The 24,435-nt window shown below is 40.7% G+C and overlaps 1 protein-coding gene across 3 annotated transcripts in view; it reads right to left on the bottom strand.

Moving 5' to 3' along the window:
• stxbp5a (syntaxin binding protein 5a (tomosyn)) overlaps positions 1-24,435 on the bottom strand; it is a 91,288-nt gene that overhangs the window by 39,332 nt on the left and 27,521 nt on the right. For all 3 annotated transcript variants that reach the window (XM_068342419.1, XM_068342420.1, XM_068342421.1), the window contains exons 4-5: positions 13,428-13,509; positions 10,931-11,031 (exon numbers count right to left, since the gene is read on the bottom strand). In XM_068342419.1, coding sequence (XP_068198520.1) covers positions 10,931-11,031; positions 13,428-13,509 — 183 coding nt within the window. The remainder of the gene's footprint in view (positions 1-10,930; positions 11,032-13,427; positions 13,510-24,435) is intronic.

Raw genomic sequence — 24,435 nt, 5'->3', positions numbered from 1 at the left:
GATAAAACAGATAAATCTGAGTGGATTATTTACCACTCCATCGGGTCAAAACAGTTGAGGTGACAGTGGTAAACCAAATAAAGTTTTGAGTCCTTCTCAGGCATCTGTCTCGACGGCTGACAAGGACTATAAGCAGAAAAACATCCATAATTCTGTTTTCATCATCGCTCCCTCTCCTCCTCTTCATTTTAATGAGAGATTATAAAGCCTTCCCTCCTCAAACCGGCTATCCATTCATCTTCTCATCCCTATAGTATTTTGTTCTTTTATCCCTCCTCCAATTCAAATCCAGTCCAACTGGGGAATAACAATGTCAACCTTGGCAATCAGATTTGTCCGTATTTCAAGGTTATCCAGCTCGTCCAGTGAACCCTTTTATGCACCAACATTGGAGATATACTTGCAGATTATATATCACTGTACCTGTAAGAAAAAAAGACTCTGGTTAATCAGCTGGGCGTCATAACTCATTTAGAAAGAGAATTACATTCCAAACATCTTTGACAGCACTACCTTCTGTGTCCATTATTTCAACAGGAAAGGCAGGTTAGAGTATCTCCCACTTGTGACTGACTAGCTTTAATTTAGCAATGTAATCACTTTGTTCAACAAGTTAGATTTGAATGTAATCTGCTGCCAAACATGGATTAAGTAGATATCCAGTAGGATGACAAGAACATAACAGAGATAGTGATTTTTCTTCCTGTCATCAGCACTACAGTATGTTAGGAAAATATCATGATAATCCCTTTCCTCATGCTTCAATGACTTTCCCCAAACTACAAGTCATTACTATCCTGCCTCTGAAAATGATGTTGAGTGAGCAAATGTGTTTTCCAAAAAAATAAAAGTACATTTTAACTGAGAGTATCAGCAAAACATTCACATTCTATACATCTTTTTTCTTACATCCACTCTCACTAATGTTAGGAAACGGTGTAAGTTCTCACCATGACCATTAACACAGCGATGAGTGAAAGACACAAACTCAAGCATTCAAGTGTATCAATTGAAATTTAGATGATTTGCATCTGAAAACTAACATGCTGTGTAGAGATAGAACTGAATGTGGGGAGAATGATTCATGGGAACATACAATATTTAACAAATGTGTGCTACACACACACACACACACACACACACACACACACACACACACACACACACACACACACACACACACACACACACACACACACACACACACATTCATGTATGAATGTGTTTTGCTGGAGAAATGGTTAATCAGAAAAATGTCATTCTACTGCTGAATCAAACTTTAAATACCTACACATACTAAACTGTATCAACATGCCCTTGCACTGACTTTCAGTGTCACTATTGGGCATTTTAATTCTTCGACAGCATCCTCCCAGCTGTACACACTTTCTCTAACACTGCTGCTCCAGGCTTGTATTGGGAGTAGCAGCTCTTAGTACAATACACACATGCACACACAGCTCCCTCTGTGCAACAGTGCTCTACTGTAAAACATGAATTTATGCATTTTAAAGGGGGGGGGGGCATCAGGATTGTTGAATATTAATATCATCCTTACAGTCTAAAATGCACACAAATAAAAAAGCTAACCTACACCTCTACAACAGGAATATGACCTGTCATACTATATATGAAATCCGTATGCTAATTTAAAACTCATCCGATCACGCAGGTTGAGCAACATGCCTTTTCTTTTTAGCTCATTGTTCATCCAAAAGCAGCGAATGTTTCACCTCCAAACAGTCAAGGGGGAAAACTAAAATGGATCACTGGGTATACAAATTGCAGTGTTTTCACACAGCGGGATTCATCAATCAGCGGTTTTTAAGTGTTGGGATATTAAAAACATCTTAGTTTGACAAAAGATTCTGGTTTTCATATCTTTAAATTATGCATCAAGTCTGCAAAATCAATGGAGACTTTTCTATGAATTCACAAATAATACAATCTTTCCAACACCTTAACCAAGCACTTAGTTACCTTAATCATAAATCACGAATAGACTAATCATGCAGTCATTTTGGGAAACAACATTAATCATTGACAAATATGTTAAATGAAATGCTATAAAAATTTCAAGAAGGTAGAAGAGTCATTTATTTCTCAAACCACCTGTTATTTACACCTCATGTATGCTCTAGAGCTGGTGAACTATCCGGGGTGTATCCCACCATTCACCCAATGTCAGCTATAGGCTCCAGGACCCCCATTTATACTTTATTTCATAACATTTGTCTCACCTGAGCAAAATGTAAATCATTTTTGATTTAAAAAAAAAAAAAAAAAGTAGTAGCCTTTACAAATTAGTTGGGGACCGGATGGTTGCTACTGAGCACTGCCGAGGGGCCCCTTAGCAAAACACTGGTCCTCACAAGTTGCTCACTGTGTGTGTATTTATGTCTTGGTCTGTATGTACTGTATGTTTATACACCAAGTGTATAAAGAATTTTGCCATCAGGGTTCAATGAACTTAATTAAGTTCATTAGACCTTAAATTTAACATGAACACTCATTTTTAGGAGACAGGGTTGCAAAATTTTGGGCTGCATTTCTAATTGACAGAGGATCACCAAGATGAATATACTTCTATATACATTAGCAGGTAAAACAACTAAAAATGACATGTCTTGTTCTGACAACTTGCAGCATCTTCATATCAGGGGGCGTCCTTTCTACTGGATTTTATGTCCTTTCCATCTGCACCTCATCTATGAACATGAAAAGCCTATTGGCCTGGATACATGTGTTAATACCTGCTTAAGTTTGTGCAAATGCATAGCTTCTTAGCAGCAAATGTGAGTCAATCTAATTTGTTAGGTACTTTATGTTAATGCATATCGTCTACATACACACACCCTAACAGCCAGCATGGGAAGGTCATCTGACAGTCAATGTCAGAAACATAATTATACACATTTGCTTGCAGTTCAGAAATGTTTGTTGTGTGTGTGTGTGTGTGTGTGTGTGTGTGTGTGTGTGTGTGTGTGTGTGTGTGTGTGTGTGTGTGTGTGTGTGTGTGTGTGTGTGTGTCCATCTTTGTCAGGCTGCATTTGTGTGTGACTGCATGCACACACGGGTCTCCTGGTAAAATCTCCAGCTTTGAATGGTCACGTCATACAAAGGCAGCTGCCAGCTTGCAAGCTCAGAGCCAAAGACAGAAATGAAAGATGTCACACAGGCTGGGGGCTAGAGCAATGAGAGCATGGTCCACTGCAAAGAAATTTGGAATTGGGGGTTCACTTTAGGAAGTCATTATTTGTAGTGCATGGTTTTATGCGGTGATCCTACCAAGGAGGATCATTACTACAGATGGGCTGATCATTACCTGCCAGTCATTAGAGAAACACCACCAGTTCAAGACTTAGATCTGCCATGAACTGCCGATCCTCATCTTGTACAGCATTCATTATGACACCGTAAAGCTAATCACTCATAACTAACTGTGAGGTGGCTGACAGTAATGTGGTATGTAATATAATTTGGTTTGTGCAATGAGGGGCCTATTGCTGTGGCAACAAGAATACACTATAAAACTTGGATGCAACATTACAGTAAAATCCAAACCGTATATTGCTGTATATAATGTCATGTCTGTAAAGTCGCATATAACCTCGGTAAATATTACAGCCGTCTAAGAGAATGCCATTATTTACAGGAATGTATTGTAAACAGCAGAGCATCATGGGAATGTGAAATGTTCCAGTTAATGATTTTAACATTATAGAGAAGTTTAAAAGTGTATGTTTTCCATTTAACAAAAGACTAAGATTTAATGGCATGTAAAATATATTATCCAATACGTGTAGTTCTAGACTATGTGCATTAAAGATATTTGCTGGTGGGAACACTGATAGCAAAGCCCAGTATGATGGATGATTCAGTTTGAAAATATAATGCTTCTGCACATGAATCACAAAATTCTGTACACGAATCAAAAATATATTTGGTATTCTTTTGTTTTTGTGTCAAGTCAATATATTTCCATAAAAATATCAAAACACACTGCAGTTGCAGCTTAACTGAGACAGATTGGTGGTGTTTGAAACTGGTGATTGGGACGAAGACAATGCCCTAACGCTTAAAAAAAATAATTTTAAAACACTGAAATAAATTGCCACACAATTGCGAACACACACGTTTTCTGTTTAAATCACAAAAACAAAAAAAAGGGTCAAAATCAATCCAAGGCTGTGCCTTAATCACATTTAATACAATGCGGACATCAATTCATCTTCCTGATGTCTCTCAGAAGTCGATATTGGTTTTCCATAGTTTGAAGGTAAAACTGGAGAGAGAAGGAAAGCGGGTAAAAAAAGAAATGAATATTAGTAGCTCTGCTTCAACTCTAATCAGTCCAATATCTGAGTGCACTAATAAATAATAATTTAATGACTTCAACAGTGTCATTAAGACTACCCGTTTTATTTTTAGAATTTGATTGTTCAAAAATACGAAATACTTCAAGACCGCTATGATCAAACTTTAGATTTGGGCTATTTAAAAGTTGAATAGCAAGTTAGTCCAATAGGAACAAAATCCAAAAACTTTGAAACTAGTAAAGTAAAACTGAAGAGATCGGGTCCGTTATATTTTGCATGTGCGCTTGAGCATGCATCCACGTGGTTGACCTTGACTCCAACCCCTTATTATTTCCCATCATATCATCCTTCTCTGATGGTAGCATCCACATCTGCAGTGCATTCCTGTGAGGCCAAGAGGTGAAGCAAGCGTCCTACGCCAGAATGACTCGGCAGGATTTCTCCTGCACTCCCTCCATTCCCACACTCCTACCCACAGACTGACTCACTCTGGCTGAGGCCCAGTCTGTCTCAACTCCTCCACATCTCCCTTCTCTCCTTTCTCCTAGTGATCGGATGTGAATGGATGCTGATGCCTGAGAGGTTTCCGCCACACTGCTTTAACCCATCAACTCACATCCTGATCAGGGTAAGAAAGTAGAGAAGGAGGGAGGAAAGAGGGAAGGCATCTATTTGTAGTATTAGAATGGGTCCTCAGGTGCTAGAATGCCACAGAAATCTTGAATGGGGCCTATTTCAGAAACAGCTACATCAATGGGAAAATATAAAAAGCATTTACGTAATTTGTCCATTTCTTTCATCTCTATGAACAGTGCAAAAAAACAAAAAGCAGGCTTGAAGATGTGCCCAGTGAGTGTCAATGAAGTCAACAGCTTTTGTGACAAATGTTCAATAACAAAATCAATGACATTGCAGGAGGAAACAGCTAGTCTAGCCTGGAACTCTCAAAAGAGAAATAAAACTAGCAGAAATTCTATAGCTTACCAAATATCATGACAATCTTATTTAGTCAATAAGCAAAAAGGTAACAGTAATTTAGCCGTTTCTGGTTTAATCGGGGTGTACATGTTAAAACTTGGGTTACTTAGAGTTTTGTCCCCCCAGAGACGTTACCCAGGATCCCGTGTCGATGGTCTCTCTATATCTAAATCTCTCTCTAATACCATAACACCGTCATTCTTACATTTCTGCTTGGATTTAATATGATGGGATATAACCAGAACCTGGATAACTGACAGGTCTTGTACGTGGTGGTTGTAGTAGAGTATGTATGTCAAAGTCAAGACCCGCGGGCTAGATCTGGCCCGTGACGAAGTATTTGTGGCCCGCCAGATGATTTTTAATTACCTTTAGAACCAGCCCACATCGGTGGTGCACTGGTCTGGGGTTTCCCCTGCCCCACACCCTAAGCCAGCTGGGATCAGCTCCAGCTTCCCATGACCCGCAACAGCGGATGAAGCGGTCATGAGAATGGATGGATGTTTATCAGCAGTCAGAGCAGAGGTTAAATTTAGCCGCTCCCCTCCTTAAAAATGGCTAAAAGGCGGACGCTGAGAGTAGAGGGTTTCAAGCCAGGTGGGAGTCAGAGTGTTTGTTCAGAGGTAAAAGCTAAACCTGTGTGTCTTCTGCCAAGTTTGCACATTTCATTACCGACACAATGCCCCAGCTGCGCATCCAAGCTGCTCAGACGCCCTCTATGTTTCGTAGCACAGACCTGCGTGAACAATTGTTCTCTCTGATGAAGCTGAACAAAACACACAGAAGCCGTCAGATAAACCCCTTCACTCCATCCTGAAGGTTTCCTCAGTTCAGAGCCTGACTCTGATCATTCATGAATTTGTACGAAAGATGAGACACCATCAAATATCAGGGTCAGCCTCAGACAAGTGAGCATCACAAAGCAGTAACGGATTTTCAGTTTTTAATTTAAAAAAACTATGAATTATATTTTTACCTTCATACCTTCAAAGAGACGTGATGTCTCTTTGAAGGTATTTGAAATTATTGATTTGTCTGTGTGCCATAGATTTTTGTATTTTATTTATTTACTATGTATTTATTTCTGTAGAATGGACTCCGGGAAAATTGCAGATAAGAGCCATGAGAAAGGATACAACTGATTTTCTTTTCTTTTTATTTTACTATTTGAAAGCAGTGATTGGTAGGATCGGAGAGCAGCACAATATTTTTTTAAAGATTTTTTAATTATTTTGCACAGTTATACATTATTATTGTGCATGCAATAATGCATGCACAATAATGTATTTTCAGTTTATATTGCATGCAATTTAATTTATGCATTTATCTTGATATTAAGGAATGTATCTTGTTTTTGAAGGACAATTACTGTTTTGCTGTTTGCCCGTTGAAAACGTTTCTCCTTGAAATTACTGACAGCCATAACAAAGTAATGCTTTATTTAATCATTACATAATATACACTGCGTTACCTCTTGGTTCAATAGGCTATGTTCATTTCAATATGTGTAAATAAACATTGAACCAGTCCGGCCCTTGGCTCTGTTGTTTTGGCCCTCCGTGTATTTGACTTTGACACCCCTGCAGTAGAGCAATGAAGACATCCAACAAAGTCATTGCTGCCTGCTACCAGTCTTCATTCCCGGCTTATTAACGGAGAGCAGTAGGTCACATGAATGTTGCACCAATCCCATGATCCAATAGGCAGATCCAGAACCCAGCCCCCTGAGGTAGAGTAGACATTTGAGTGCATTCTTTTTGTGCCGTGACAGCAACGAGGTAAGCTAAAACTGCAAATGACAGAATTGTGCCGACAACATTCTGGCACATATTTAACATCTTTCACCATACTCATCATTTAGTCTAGCACTGTAGATTTTACAGACAGCTAGGGCCAATCTCTGGGACTGTACCATCATGAACTGCCAGTGTGTTTATATTTCTAGGTTTTAAGTAGACACAGGTAAAACAGCAATGACATAAAGGAGACGATATTAAACACTTAATACATCGACTCTGTGTTTGATATTCTATTTTAGGACACCCTACTTGAGTATTCTTATTTAACTGACTGATATTCCATATTGATTAGGCCTATTTAAGTTTAGATCTAATCTTTAAGTGTCAAGGTCTCACATAGTTATCAAAGACACCACAGCAACGCACCACTAGCACTACAAAATGTTCACAATCAGACTGGTATATAATCACCTAATGAAGGAAATACCAGACAAATCTGTCAAGTTCAATATGAAAAAATAATAAGTTCTTTTGTTAACTCTGGAAAAGAGCTCCAACAAGCTTGTCTCATATGTATCTTGTCTCATATGTGGAATGCAATCCATAAATTCCCAATATTTTTATAAAACAGGAACAGAAGGCAGGTGAGTCCTCTTACTCATCAAACACTTTCGGATCAATTTTGGTTGGAAGACTTGATCTTGTGGGTACAGAAACGCATGAACTGTTTAGAATCTTTCTTCTCTATATTAGAGAAAAAGCCTTTTCAGATGTTGCTGATATTTCTCTGCCTCTTCTTCATCTTCGTCACTGGTCAGCGCTCACTTCTCCAAAGACTCATTTTCTCATTGTATTGTGGAAATAACCATGTAGCACACAGTGTTTTAATTAAACTCTATCATAACCAAATAACATCCATTGTTAGAATGAGTGAATGTTATCTCATACCAGCCTACTTCTGTCAACATAAGAAACACAATGAAGTACATCATTAGGCAAGTATCAAACAGATTTCAGTTAGACAGCCATGACCTGCACTTATTTCATTGATAGCATACTATATGCTCCCAGAGTATTTGGGGAAATTCCTCTGTTATACCCCATTAGGAGGATGTCACAACACTTCTAGTTGGGAGGCTGTCTGTCCTTGATGGCGGAAATGGCTGCTTTGTCCTTTACACCCCGTCGAGTTTAAGTCAAGCTTTGAACAAACAGTCAATGAGGGGAAACTAAAGGAACAAAGATAAATGGTTGACAGGATAGAGTGGCAGTCGGTGACTTTAATTGGTTTTACAAATCCCTCCAATTCATTCCTGCAACACAGCTGTATTAAAAACATCCATCTTCACTGTTTCTTGGCTTCGCCTCAACTACCTTTATTACCTCCAGAAGGTTCTAAACAGTGCTATTTTTGAAAATCCATTTAGAAATGTAACCTTATGTCAAAGGTGTATACACTTGTATTAAAATAAAAAAAGTAGAGGGATATTTGTTGCCTTTATTTTCAGGGGAGAGTTGGAAAGTGCAAGACACTTAGCAAAGCTGTGAGATAGGGGAGTTGAAATGAAATGGGCCCAACAAGACCCTGATGGTCGTATTAACTTCTGAAACTGCTCCTTCGGGGTAGTTATTACAACCATAACTCAGGACGACCACCGGGTTGTGTATCATTTCACAGAAATGGAAATTGACTGCCAATCTGCAAATGCTTCAACATAATTCAAAACCAATGTGAGACACAATTGCCTTTTATTCAAAGCATTACACATGTATTGCTTCAATAAAGAAGCAAAGAGGGGAAGAAATTCTGCCTGATTTTTCTGCGCTACAGTGAATTAGGATTTTCATATCACATTTGTCAGAAATAATTGCATTGAAAAGCATGAAATGGGATATGCCAATAGAATAAATCAATCAGCAGAGGAAACGTCTAAAAAACTATACTCTTAATAACCAGATCAAGAAATGTGAGCTGATCATGATTTGTGGCATAATGTTATTAGTTATGTGATGGATAAACATGCATGGTGCATTTTATATATGAAATGTCTTAAAATGTTAGTCCTGCATTTGAATAAGATTTTGCAAGACAGACTGTTACATGGTGTCCTTCCAGTGCTGTCAATTGTGAGATTTTCAAATTTTTTGTGAAGTTTGACAAATGGCAAGCACCCACGATTTTAAAATAGTAGGCCAAAACAAGGCCAGTTAGAGAAATCTCAGTTGCATTTATGAGTCTAGGATCAATCGGTTGATTATTTTCCTCTTGTGTGTTGCCCTTAACAGACAACAAACACTCAAACAAGTTTCAAATTGACCACATTTGTGTGTCTTTAGAGTGTTGGAAGAAAGCAGACAACCAACGTTGTATTTATACATAGAAATGTGACCCATACTCAGATCAAATACCAGCATGAACTAATACAGCTGCCTCACTTGTGAGGCTAAATGACTGTATATACATTTTATGTCCATATTTTACACAATCATGACTGAAAACCAGAATTCTACCTTTCAAGAGAGTCCCTCTCGAGCTTTATTTCTGTCTCTCTTTCCAAATCAATTACAAGGCAAACCCCCTCAAATAACTTTTTAATGTTTTTGTCACAAATGTCTTTGGTGACTTCATAGCTCCTCCTTCTCCTCCCATCACCTCCTGAGATGTAGCCAGGCTGTGCTCCTTTCTGTTGCTGTGCCTAGAGGTCGTCCATTGGACGGCAGTGCTTACTAAATGTCAGAGGCAGTCGAGCGCCTCCACAAGAACACAACACACCCTTAAAGCTGCTGCCGGCCACCTGTCCATCAGTTCAGCACTGTCGCAGCTCATCGGGCCTGACACTGAACTCATTCCACACTTTTCACTGTGACAGATCACTGGACAGTGATATGATTGATTCTGATGGGTAATCATGGCGTGTGTGATTAGAGGAGACAGTAGACACCAACTTCCTGGTGATTCTACAGACTACTCATCTTTCATCTCACTACATTAACATTTGGCAAAAGATAGAAAATGTTTTGGAAGGATGTTTTCATTGTTGTTTTGCATGCTGTGTCTGATGTAAAGCATTCATTCATTGCCTGTACCCACTAGAGCCCATCCAATCCAGCTGGCAGGAGTGGCACAAAGCTAAATCCAAAATTATTTTTTTCCCCATCCCATTTTTTTTTAAATATTCTAAATTCTACATCTACTAGTTGAGGCGGTAAACATCTACATCTACTAGCTGAATCCCTGTAAACTTACTTCAGCTACTGTTAGGCTTTTCAACAGGATGAAATCAATATCACATAATTTATAAATGATAGACTAAAATTACTGGCTTTAGGGCATCAAATCTAAGCTCCATTATCTATATGTTGCCTTTACCTGACAAAAGGCGTCAGATGAATCCGACTGATTTTAATCTACAGAGTCAATGCGTGTTTTCACTTGTGTATTTGTTAAAAGCGTGTGAATGTGTTAGTGTGGAACTGCACACTGGTATAATCCTCAGAGGTTTGGGTGGGTTTACACCTGTGCTCCTCTATTGGAGAGACCTTGTTGGCAGAGTAAATTACCCAAACGTCGAGTGTTTTGTTTGAGACCAAAGAGAGATCATCAGCCTCTCTGTCACATCTTTCGTCCTGTGTACAGTTTTGAAGATACGCAGACACATTTGCAAAATACAATGTCATCTGTGCGACTACAGTATGACACTCAGCAAAATTAACGCTTCACACAGTTGCAAAAGTGTGACACTCCCTCTGTTCAGATGAGCAGAGTGAAAAAGAAGGCATCGATAAGGAGGCAGCGGAGAAAGAGTGTAAGAAGAGGAGGAGTATTGCGACGAGACAGACGAGTCCACTTGGTTTACAGCCTTTAATGTTTGTAGTTTTGTGTGCATCGCTTACCTTTCTCTGTTGAACTTGAGGGAGTGGAGGATGGCTGGTCTCTTCTGCCTCAGATTCCACAAGTGAACGCTGTCATCAGAGAGAGCGCTCACCAGAGCACCCTATCAAAACAACATTGAATAATTTCATTCATTCATTCATTCATCGTCTACCACTTCTTCCATTGATGGGAGGTTGCAGGGAACATTGAAATTAGTTTAAAGGAAAACATACATGGGACAAGACCTAAGAGGATGCATTGGTAACTTCCCTAAAACACATATAAGTTACAAAGATAATTCTCCTTGAATGCACCTATAGGCTGCACTCTGGGTTTTGCACAACCAACCTCATGGTGATAACTTCTGTGCCCACTGAGCTGCAGCTATCCTTCAACTACAGATTTACTTTAGTGATTTACTGCTAAAGTAGTATTGAAAGTGTTAACTAATCAGGTAAAGAAATGAACCGTTTAAGTTTGTAGATTTAAACTACATGCTCCCTGGTTTGGTCTGGATTAGTTTTTTGTAGAATACATTAATTTAACATTGAAATAATTGCATTTATGGAACAAAGACAAATGGTTGACAGGAGCATAGTTAGACAGGAGCTTATGTTGGCCCACAGTGGCTACGCGCTCGGGGTCGGATCTCCACACTGACCTTGAAATTTCATTATGCGATTGTATAATAAATAAAGCTGCTTATCTTATCTTATTCATACATTATTGCACATCAGTACTTTTTCGGTGATAGTGAGTTTAATATCTTGGAGCAAGATGACCTATACTTGACAATTAGAAACAGAAATAGTATAAAATTATACTTGTATTAATAAAAGTAAATAATGAAAAATAAGTACAATTTGGGAAAAGATATCCAAGGTCAAGGTCATCTTCTCATTGGTATATTTGTGTTGCAAAATATGATGACATGCTGGAATATGCTGTGATTTTGGTCAGTAAAATACAATTATTTTGTGTCGGCCTGAAGGTTTGTTTGAGCTGCTGAGTCAGTCACACAGCTGACACACACACACACACACACACACACACACACACACACACACACACAAAATACTGCTCATGTCATTTGGCCTAAGTCACTCCAGTTTATTCTATTTTGTGTAAAAAAAAAAAAAAAATGCTGGAGGAATTCAATACTCATGAGGTTTTCAGATTGTCATTCGATAAAATGCTAAAGAATTGCTATTGCAGCCTCTAGGTATGCTGCTGGTGATGGTTTAATATGGCATACAGACAGAAATGCCTATGTTAACTGAATTGCCCAATAATTGGTGAGTTGTGGATTCAATCTGTCATGTTACACACTTTCAATGCTGGTGCCAATACACAATTCTCACTCGATATCCTTGTGCAGCAGAAAGTATAATAGCATTGAAAAAAATACATTCATAGTTTTGTTAAAGTTCCTCACAAGAATGACTTTTTAAAGCAAAGGCGACAACATTTTATGTTATTTTAGCATGAGTTGCTATAACATGCTGATATCTATTAGATCAGTGAAGTAAACAAGAATGGTGAACAACACTGGGCGTTCCCTGACAGCGTTTGGTGCTTCATTCTTTCAGGAGACAAGCAAATGCATGAATATTGAAACAGTGTTGAAATTAGTTGTGGAGCACAACTGATACCAAGGGACTTTAAAATGACTCTTCTCTATGATTCCACACTTAGTACAGGTTGAGATTACATTTCATTTAAATAAAACATGGAGGGCCCAGACGGAGACGTTAACATGTATAGACTGAGTATGCCCCTCAGTTCTGTAGCAGAACTTTTATTTTGTAAGGGTTACCTCGAGTAGGTGTTCATCATCATCATATGTTGATTAAGACGTGTGTCCTTTGGATTCCCACAATGAGTATTGTAGTTTATTTCTCTCTATATGCATATACTGGGAGCTCACAAGTCTCTATGTAATTAAACTTTGACAGATATGCAGATACAGATAGTGTAAAAAAAAAACAACCCATCATCCATACACACTTGACCACAATGGGATATAGCAACAACTACATTTCAACGCATTAAGGAGAGCTACAGTAGCTACAGATCATATGGTACTTTTTTATGGACTGAAAGGTTCAATATTATTAACAGCACATCTGTTTTAGCCCTGTGATTAGACCATCTCTGTGTGTGTCTACACCTTAGAACGCAGATGAGTTGACGTAGCCAATGCCTGAGAATCTGTAGTCTCTCAAATCTGAATGGTACATCACCAAATACTTTCTAACACATGAAGTAAACAGAAGTAGGATTTTCTTTATCGTTTCTGCGGCATCTGTAGAGGCCAGGGGCTGTTGCTTTAGGACAACCTTGAAAAAAGTGTATTTTGATTAATATGGGACCTTTAAGAGGAGTGTGAGAACAAGATGGTAATTTCATTTTCCCAGTAACACCTACAGTTCCCTCTCTTTGTACCACAGAACTCTATTGAGTATGGATACCTCGCTGCAGTAATAAAGAAGAATGCTGACTCTTTTTTGGGCCTACCTCATTGATGAGAAATTGTAGCTGGATGACTGCTGCTCCACTCTCGTGCTGACAGTAACACTCCACGCCAGGACGGCCAAACCTGAACATTTTTCTGTCAAGGAACATACATCACCATACCATTCTACAGGAGAATACATCTGTAGAAAAATACATTATTGAATTTAGGTTTTCATAACGATTACAAACTGTTCCATAGCTGATTGCTGTTCTGTGGAGACAGTCTAGTATAGGTAAGGACTTGATGTACAACAAAGACAGTGCAAGATTGGCAGACTTGGAGCCAAACAGAAAATATATATATTCAAATTTATGGAAAATGAATCAGCAGAGAAGAGGCGAACATTATTTGAGCAGATGATAAAATAATAGCAGGGCAGGAGGGGGAGAGAGTGAGGATACAGAGACCAGCATCTCAGATAAAAGATGCAGAGAACAAGAGAGCGGGAGGAGAGAGGTGGAAGGATGGAGGCAGGGAAAAGAGAGAAAGGGGGGAAGGAGACAAGATTGACACTGAATAACAAGCTTGTCTTCCTGGGGAGAGTAAGTGGGTGAACGTCCTGATTATATCCATTCATTCTTCCTGTGACTCTCAGGGCTAAGGTAGGGAAGGCAATTTTTCATATAGGGGGCACCACATAGAAGTGTAACACCCTGGGGATGGCACCATTGCTCATTAGTGTGTGTGTGTGTGTGTGTGTGTGTGTGTGTGTGTGTGTGTGTGTGTGTGTGTGTGTGTGTGTGTGTGTGTGTGTGTGTGTGTGTGTGTGTGTGTGTGTGTGTGTGTGTGTGTGTGTGTGTGTGTGTGTGAGTGAGAGAGACGGCGACCAGTGACTAAATTGCTTTCAGAGGCGTTGGGTTAAAAGACCGTTTGGTCCATACAGTGACAAACCGAATAATCAAACATTTTAGTGGCTCCTTCCAGCGTCTAGAGAAAACCCAGAAAAACCCAGAGGAAGAGACATTTTCCTTTAACTAACCATTAGCAAAAGAAACAGCAGCAGATATTGGTAGTGGCAATGGTAGCAGCACCAACTACAACAGAGGAGGCAGATCCCATCTGAAAATCTAATTCAAACACTAATAATAAAGTCCTCCTTTCCCACCAAACCATGCCTTCAGCACCCAGGGAGGCGCCAGTGTAATTTATTAGGGTGTGATGCTTGCAATCATTCCTGAGGTGTGTTGTGACCATCCAAATTAATAAAGCTAACACAGATTCAGTCCCACAAACTGGCCCAAACCTATGATTTTCTATTAACCAAATATATACAAAGTTTTGATAATTTGATTCAACAGGTTTGAAAACTATATTCCGAGCCTGTGTTTCGGAACTAGGGGACCCCCTGCAGCGATTTTTCAACCTCAGTCTGTGGCTGGGGAGGGTCCTGTCACTGTGGAAGACCTCCTGCATCGTCCCTGTACCCAAGAAAGGACGCCCTACTGAGGTCAAAGAACCACCGACCGGTCACTCTTTAATCCCACGTAACGAAGACCCTAGAGCAACTGGTCCTGGAGCTCATGCGTCCACAGGTGCAGGGTGTAATGGACCCTCTCCAGTTCGCCTATCAGGCCAACGTTGGGGTTGACGGCGCTGTCTTGTACCTCCTCCACCATGTGCTCTCCTACCTGGACGCCGGGGGCTGTGCCATCAGGGTGCTCTTCTTTGACTTTTCGAGCGCCTTCAACACCATCCAGCCCCGGCTCCTGCAGGATAAACTGACCTCCATGACTGTGGACCCCTACCTCGTGAGCTGGATCACGGACTACTTAACGGATAGACCCCAGTACGTCCGTATGGGGGACTGTTTGTCTTCTATGGTGACCAGCAGCACGGGGGTGCCACAGGGGACCATGCTCTCCCCCATTCTCTACACCCTGTACAAGTGAGACTTCAAACACAGCTTGGATACATGCCACATACAGAAGTACTCCGATGACACTGTGATTGTGGCATGTATCCGCGAGGGTGATGAGGGGGAGTACAGGGCATTGGTGGCTGACTTCGTAGAGTGGTGCCAGCAGAACCAGCTCCAGCTCAACGTCTCCAAGACAAAGGAGATGGTGCTGGATTTCCGGCGGGCACCTCCTTCTCCATAGCCAGTGATCATCGAGGGCAGTGAGGTGGAGGTGCTAGGAAACTATAAGTACCTGGGACTGCAGCTAGACAGCAGACTGGACTGGTCACTCAACTCTAGCTGTTTGTACAAGAAGAGGCAGAGCAGGATGTACTTCCTGTGGAGGCTGGCCGTCTCCATCTCATGTTCTATCAGTCCGTAGTTTCCAGTGTGCTGTCATACGCCATTGTGTGTTGGGGTGGCGGGGCAAGGAAAAGAGATATGAACCGTCTTAACAGACTCATCCACAGAGCGGGCTCAGTGGTCGGGCTGAGCCTGTACTCTGTGGAGACGCTTCTGGAGAGCAGGACCATGTCTAAAGTCAGGGCTATCATGAACAACACCAGCCACCCCCTGCATACCACCTTCTCCCAGCAGAGAAGCACCTTCAGCGGCAGACTGTTGTCACACAGCACCTCCACAGAGAGGCTGAGGTCCTCCTTTGTGCCCTGTGCCATCAGGGGGTACACAATAACTCTCTCAAGAGGAGCGGGTGGAGGTGGTGAGGTCAGCACGCGGTTGAATGGATTTTATTTAATTTTATACTGTTTAGATTTTAATTTTATACTGTTTATATTTTAGTTATAGTTTAGTATATGTCCTGTTAATGCTACATATGTCTGTTAGTGTAGTGTATGTCTTGTGGTATGTCCTGTGATGTGTTTTTTTCCTGGTGTTTACCCAGTATTTTTTCATTGTGTAAAGCCTGAGCAGTGGATATGTGCAATTTCCTTCGGAATTTATCTATTGTGTGAACATCGACATACAGCTTGACATGCAATGTCAAGTAAATCTCAAGATTTTATATTATATATATATATATATAAAATCTACAGTGTATACAGTGCTACCTTGAGATCTGAGATGCTTGACATACAGATGGATACAACACCAGCTGACACCGCATCTCATTCTTTACCATGTGTTGGCTCTGCTAAGACCTGATCTCGTTCTCATTCATGGAGTAACATGTAACATATATAATTAATTACAGTCAAAATATGTATGTCTATTGGTTGATTAAAAAAAAATTTCTTCAGAATTTAGAGGGGTTTGGTTTTTTTTCACAAAAACGGATGGGTTAAAATGACAAAATATTTTTAATGTGGAAGTGTTTGACTTACGAGTTCAGTCACATAACAGAATATGCTACTGTATATCTATATAAATAATTTTAGCTGTTAGTTATTCATTTATTTCAGGCAAGGCAAGGAAAAATAAAACAAAATACAAACAAAAGACAACAACAAACAAAATAATTAAATAAGCAAATAATAAGCAAAGATCATAACTCAACAATACAATTCTGCCTGAAAGGGAGTGGGAAGAAGAAAACTTATGTAATCCCACCCCAGTTCCTGATTCAGAGATCAACACACTGAGCTTCACTGCTACTTCGAAGATTCACGGATAACCACACAATAATTGCATCATGATGCACCATGGGCAACAATGAAATTATCACATTGCAATTTCAATTCCTGTTTGTTCAAAAGGAAAATTTAATGAAAGAACTCCATTCCCAATTATCACCTATTCATCTATTCATCTACAGTGACACTTTCCTGTGCAAGACAGTGGTGGCCCTGAACCCTTTAATAATAGGTAAAAGGCAGAGTACCTCTTGGTCAAGTCAGTTCATCACCCGGGTCAACACACCAACCGGATTAATACGGACCCCATTATTACCATTCAAATTGTAACTAGAACCAAGGCAGTCAGAGACTGCTACATCCCGCGACACCCTTTGTCTGACCTACTGGCATAGGTCAAAGAGCAAAGCTAGTGCTCTGACCTACTTTCATTGATCAAAGCACAAGCTTTGATCTCTAGTCTTACACTGGCCTTGTCCCTCATCTTTCTATCTGATCCGGTTCCACAGAGAACAAAAGTTGAGATTTGACCTTGACCTAGTTTTCCCAAGGTCAAGGTCATCATCTCATTTTCATCCCCTTTGCCGCCCAAGTAATGAGCTTTTTGTTTCATCTATCTGCAACGGTTGCAAGGATATTTGGCAGACTAACGGACAAACGGACGGACAGACGAACACTGACAATTACAATACATCACCGCTTTGAAGCAGGATGTAATGAAAATACTCCATAAAAGAATACTCCAAATGAATGGAATTTCATTTAGTGGATTGCATAAAACAACAGAATAAATATCTGTGGTATTACTGGACTTTTGTCTGAGCATGCTCAGTGTTGTCATGTCTTTGCAAGATAGCATCTAAAGCAAGTATACTGTGAAGTACCAAAGGCTTTCTTGTACTCACTGCCTCCTTTTCATTTCTTCCAGTATGAGCAACTCTAAGTATTATTATTCTGCAGCTTCATTAAAAACATAACAGGTGGACTTGCATCGATCACACAGTCAACATTCATCTTCAGGTAAAATGAGTGAAAGATCAGTCCCTTCCAGGAACGTGACAATTGTACTGATTAGACGAACAGTATTGGTAAAGTTAAGTAGTAGCAGATCACAACTCATGCTGAAACAAAACATTCAGAATAATTTCATCCTGAATGAAGATAAGTGTCCATGTAAAGTGAGCTTTAGCAATAAAAAAACAAAAACATTCACACTCAAATTTAACTTAGTCACAATTCACCATTCATGTCCATGTGAAATGCTAATATTGCTGTATCTGATGAGGATTTTTTTTTTGGGGGGGGGGGTGAGTATCCATTTAATGCTGTAAATTACATCTTCTGGCCTCAGTCAGCAGAAAAATTAAGTAAGAGAGCGTGATGCTTCTCAAGCAAACCAGAGTTTTCAAAAAGGGGCCTGACAGTCTTAAATCCCACCACAGAAAATGCTAGTCCCCAGCAGTATGATACCCTATCCACTGTCTGAAAGCTGCACTTTAACTCCTCAAGTGGATTAAACTATGCCTCCCTCCCCTCCTGGAAGGTAATTAAACGACTACAACTCAGTTGTAGTGATGTCTTGGCAAAAACCTTACATAGCCCCCAGATTGTGCCTAGTCTGCACCCAAGAGAATTGAGCAGACCATAACTATAATGCTGGGAGCTCAACAAAAAAGTCAATGTTCGTAGGTGAACCTAAGTTTGAAATTTCAAAATTTCAGCAACCAGCTCCGATCATCAGAAAAACTAGGCACTTAATGTCCGTCTAAAGAAACATAGCCTGAAATCTGTGGGAGACTGAATTGACCTGAACAATGGAACCCCAACATTTATTTATAGTTCCTGTACCAGTCACAACGCTCATCATGTAATAGTTCAGGTTAAAATGCAGAGTCTTCCATCCATCCAGATCCAGCCTTCTGAAAAAACCCAAAAATATATAGGCCTAGTTTAATTTTTGCCATCAAAGGGATCTTTAACAGGCACAATGAGGCCAGCTCTGCAGAGCCACTTGGGGTTTTACAATGACAGATTACTACCTTAGACTGCTATGTTCAGGAGCAAGGCAAGGAACAGAGGCACACAACATGCATGAAAGATGGCATCATCAAACATTAGAAAAGTAGACATTGAAAAAAAGTCGTCAGACATATCTTAATAGAAAACAATGCATTTTTTTTCTTCCTGTAAGAAGCTCCGTGAGTCCAATGCACTTAATTTACAGACTGGCTGTCAAAAGTGAGAGAAGCTATTAAACACCATTATGAAGCTAGTCACGCACACTTGGAAGAGACTTACCCGCAGAAGTCTGAGGTAAGGACCTCGGAAAAATAAATGAGCCTAAAGACCAGTGTGAGAGATCCACAAGGGTCTTCTCACTCCCTCACAGCACAGTGATGAGCAATTGAGAGTTTCCTGAGAATACAATGGATTGTAAGAAAATTAGAAGACCCTTAAGATGGAGGAAATAATAGTGTGAGAATGTTATTTCTGTTTTAGATAGGAAAGAAAGACAAGAACTGGGAATGTAAGAAAAAAACAAAGCTGCAACAAGTGTGAGCAGTGCTGGAGTCCAAACCCAGATGATTCACAGTTATCTAAGACAGAACACCTTTATTAGTCTATCAGAATGAATTCAAATTTCTGAAAGTGAAAATTGTCTAGGGAGAACAGAAGGATCATAAGACCCACTAGTTTGCTCCGTTTTTTGCAGATGACAAGAAAATGGACATTACATCCATCATATTTGGGTTCAAATTAAAATTACGAGGTAAACAACTCTGGCTGTGATTGGGAATTTATCCAGTGTTTCCTAAGGAAGTCAGCCTCAGATTTCAAAGAAGCTGAATTTTTCAGTAATAAATAAAAGTCAGGGTGACAGAACTTTGGCAGACACTGAATTTTTTTATAGGGGGGGATATTGATTTGCAAAATTAACATTTTTTATATTTTACCCAAACTAAATTCTGCAGTTTGACAAAAAACAGGAATCCAACTACTCGGACAGATAAAACAGAGGAGAATTGACTTAGTGGACCTTATAGAATTTTACTTGTGTATATTCCCATAGCCTCTCCCTTGAAGTGCCACCTTATCATGATGGGGAGTTTGAGTGCCCAAACTATCCTAGGATCCTAGGTCTCCCCTGGCAAACAGGTCCTGGGTGACGGGCCAGACTATGAGCAGTTCAAAAACCACCATGAGGAAGACAAAATCAGACCGTGGTGTCATCCGTACCGGGCCAGGTCCAGGGTTTGAATGCAAATGCCTGGGAGCCACGCATCTGCCCACAGGGCTCAGCCCAAAAGGATGATGAGGGCCCAACCTTGGAGGACTCACCACCTGCTGAGAGAACCATACGTAATGGGCGCAGTGTGGATTAGGCAACAGTCAACAGCAGGAGGCTCAACAGCCCGATTCCTGGACACAGACACTGGCTCCTGGGATTTTGAATGTCACCTCATTGGGCGGGAAAGAGCCATGACCTGTAAGAGAAGTTAGAGGTGTGGTCTCGATATAGTTAAGCTACCTTCCACCCACAGCTTGGGCTCTTGAACCCAACCCCTTCAGAGGGGCTGGGGTTTCCACTTTTCTAGAGTAGCCCAAGGTGAGACGCGGCAGGCTGGTGTGGGCCTGCTTATAGCCCCACAGTTCAGCAGCCATGAGTTGGAGTATATCTTGGTGAACCAGAGGGTCACGTCCCTGTGCCATTAATTTGGGGACAGGTGTCTCACTGTTATTTTGGCCTAAGGGCCGAACAGCAGTGCAGAGTACCCGGTGACCTTGGAGTCCTTTGGAAATAGTGCTCCGACTGGGGACTACATTGTTCTTCTTGGGGACTTGAATGATCACATGGGCAGTGACAGTGAGACCTGAAGAAGCGATTGTGATTGTTGACTTGCAAGACTCTGTGGAAGAGTGGTACTTCTGGCTTGCAGTGGTCATAGAGGCAAAAACTCAGGTCCGGGAAGAGTTTGGGGAAGCCACTGAGGAGGACTCTCAGTCAGCCTTGAAGCAATTCTAGCAAACCATCCAGTGCCACAGGAGTGGAACGCGGTGCACAAGGCAAGGAGCTGCTGACCTCAACTGGGGATATTGTTGGGCAATTGAAAGAAAACTTTGAGGATCTCCTCAGTCCCACTACAATGTCTTCCATGGAGGAAGCAAAGGCTGATGTCTATGAGGTGGCAGTACCCACAGTAATTCAGACCTTGCCCAGGTGCATGTTGGACTTTGGTAGGGTGGCCCTTAATTTACTACTTTTGGTCAAAATTTCTAGGTGCAGCCAGGGGCTGGAGGGGTCCAAAGAAAAAGGTGGTTTGCCCTCTCCGGGTTGGTGGAAGTCGTTGCCCTAAGGCTGCGTTCAGACTGAAGGCAAATCAGATTTCCTTCCATATCCCATTTTTAAGGTTGACTGTCCACACAGTTTTTTGCAAGACTCTAAATGCGATTTTGCTCCGTTTAGACTGGACCACATTAATGGCCTATCTGACAGGTTGCTGTAGCAACGACGTCGGGGGAAGCGTCATCCAGCAGTCTGTGAGATCATATAAATGCAAAAGCAACGAACATGTACCTTGGTAATCTCACTGCATTGGCACTATCACTGTCAAGTAGTGGGCTGCAAATCTCAGATGCACCAGATACTGGCAACTTCTTCCATTTTTTTTACCGCTCCGTAATACGTGATGCTCTCCCCCTCTGGCGCCTTGCTCTTGTGTCACATACAGTGATGTCACGGACCGTCATATCTGATTGGCGTGTTTGGAGCTGTTCAGACTGCAAATCCGATATTAAACCACCTCCCGAATGTGATTTCAATCCGTCCTGCAATAATCGGTTTTCATGTGGTATGTGACTGTTCAGACTACAAAAGTTATCTGATATCAATTTGGATGGGCTAAAAATCATAATTTGGCAGCCAGTCTGAAAAAGCCCTAGGTGGAGGAGTTCAAGTGTTCCGGGGTCTCGTTCCCAAGTGACAAAAGGTCGGAGTGTAAGATTGATAGACAAATTGGTGCAGTAGCTGCAGTGATGCAGGTCTAAATGAAGACTCTCAAAGTTTAAAGTGCAGTAACAGATGGCCATTGCTACACTGGAGAAGCAATGTTAGGTGTTGTACACTAAAAAAAACAAAAAATCCAAATGAGCTTTGACCATAAACAAAACAGGGGGGGAAAATCAGCTCATCAGCGAAGTCATTTTGACAGCCGAAAGATGAGGGCAGAGAACCCAAATGCCCTGTCCACTTGACCTAAAATTGACCTGGCAAGATCCTCGAGGACACTGCTGCTTGCTGAGCTGTAACAGACATGAAGAAAAACACTGACATTCATGTAGGTCAAAATTTGCAAGTAAGGGAGAGCAAGCTTAGATTATCTCTTTTAATGAGGATAATAATGTACGCCATATATGAAAGCTTTAATGAAGCTCTTCTGACATTTCAGTCAGGAAGTCTATTACTTTGCACACTTATGCCATTTTTATTCTCATGCACTCTTGTCATTCATCTTTCAAGCTTGATCAGTCATAATTTTCTAACATTAGTATCTGGGGCTGTCAATTGAGATTTCAGCTGTTTTCAAACAGTCATATCAATCAATTTTTATCATCTCCCATCTGAGGGGGCATATGAGGTGACTCTGCTCATCTGTATATATACTGTATAATGGGGAATATTCTACCCAAATGCTGGACAGATTTTTCTTCTGAAATCACAAGACTGTGTAAGCATCCTGAAGGCACGTAACCAATTAACGGTTTCTTAATAATAATAAAGACCTTTATTGTCCCACAGTGGGGAAATCTTTTGTTTTCTCTTTACATTTTAGACATTTATTTCCCTGTACAAGTAAATGTGATTCTCTGAATCTCGAGTTCTTTATCCTGCTGTCATGCTTGTCTTTCAACTCTCTATTAGAAAATTGTCCAACTTCTGTATTTCATCACTCCTATCAAAGTCATCAGGCTCAGCAGTCATCAGCCACCATCACCAAGAAAGCCAGGACTTTACTGAAGGATATACAGTATCATGATGTCCTACAATCACAATATCTCACAGGGGCCCAAGTCCAGACTTTTTGACTACTTATCTGTTGCAATAAACAATTATCTGCATTTCATTAAATCTCTCCAGAAATAAATTTTGTGCAACATTTTAATTTAAAAGGGCGGAAGTCATGAAAGAATGTGGCTCCTGTACTCCTGCTTCTTTGCTGTTGCATACAGGTAACCACGACATAACAATTTGTCTTCACAAACTGGAGGAATTGGTTTCCACTGAGTTAACGAATGCTTCCTAAATTGAATATTGGGTTAACTGAACTTAAATGACAACATTTCTGCATGGTTCGTGCTCCAGCTCTGTCCCAAAAGCTTTTGATTCATTTGTATATACTTCATCCATGCAACATCAAATGTATGAGGTCAGCCAACATGGTTTGGGCCCCATGATGGTCTCAGACCCAGTACGGTCCATCTCACTCAAAATGAAATAATTGAAAACTCTTTCGTAATGTTGCCTGGCAACAGAACCTCACAGAGAGGGAAGGAAAAATTATGGTTGTGCTTCTTTAAAGCGCTCACAATGCCTTTCTCTGATGGAGAAAAAGCCATCTCCCAAGAACAAAATAATGAAGCGCTCACACACATAAACCATCCTTCAAAACAAACTCAACTCATTAAAGATGGAATAATGAGAGACACCTTTATTTGCAGAGTGTGCTTTGAGCATATTTTAAATTTAAGCAAATACAACATTCCTATTAAGTGTGAAAATCTCTGGCATCACTCCAGTGGTCGTGTTACGTCCAGTGGTAATTCAATCATAATCACAGTCTATGAAAGCCTTTACTTTTATTGTTGTAAACCTCCAGCAAAAGGCAGCTATTTATCACTGTTGTGTTCAAGTGTGTTTCGTATAAAATACATTTCCTCTGATAGGGCACAAGTAATAAGTCCACCTCCATTTTTCCTTTCTTCTTCCCAGCGGTGTTTGTTTCTTGGTCCGCTCATGCGGAGGAGAAGCCGGTCAGTCCAATGTTAGCGTATGGCTGTAGTCAAGTCAGCCTCAGCAACATCTCAGAGAACATGAACAAGCTGGTCTCCCTCTAGCGCTGTTCAGTCCTGCACAGTGCCGTTTGTCAAACTTGTTCATCAGCGAGTTGATGTTCCACATGATGGAGGGCTAGACTCACCTCCGGCTAGTGACTCTAGCAGTTTCCTTAGCCTTTTGTTGTCGCCCCCCGCGACTGCCTCTGTATGTTCTCTGGATCTCGAAGGGGACAAGATCCCGAATTTATGGACAGCATCTCCTCCCTGGGGAACACTAGTCCAGTACTGTTGGCTTGCAATAGCGGACTTGAGTGGAGGCTGTCCATAATTAACAGTTAAATTATAAAAAAAACATCATAACATTCATGCAGAGTGGCGGAAACCTGCGGCCTGCTCATACATGCCTCAGAAGAAGTAGGAAAGAACATGACTTCAATTTCTTTAATTTGATTTTTAATTACATCA

This window comes from Antennarius striatus, chromosome 19 (genome assembly GCF_040054535.1).
Source record: "Antennarius striatus isolate MH-2024 chromosome 19, ASM4005453v1, whole genome shotgun sequence".
Taxonomy (NCBI): domain Eukaryota; kingdom Metazoa; phylum Chordata; class Actinopteri; order Lophiiformes; family Antennariidae; genus Antennarius; species Antennarius striatus.
The sequence above is the reverse complement of the archived record's forward strand: the minus strand, read 5'-3'. Positions and strand labels throughout refer to the sequence as shown.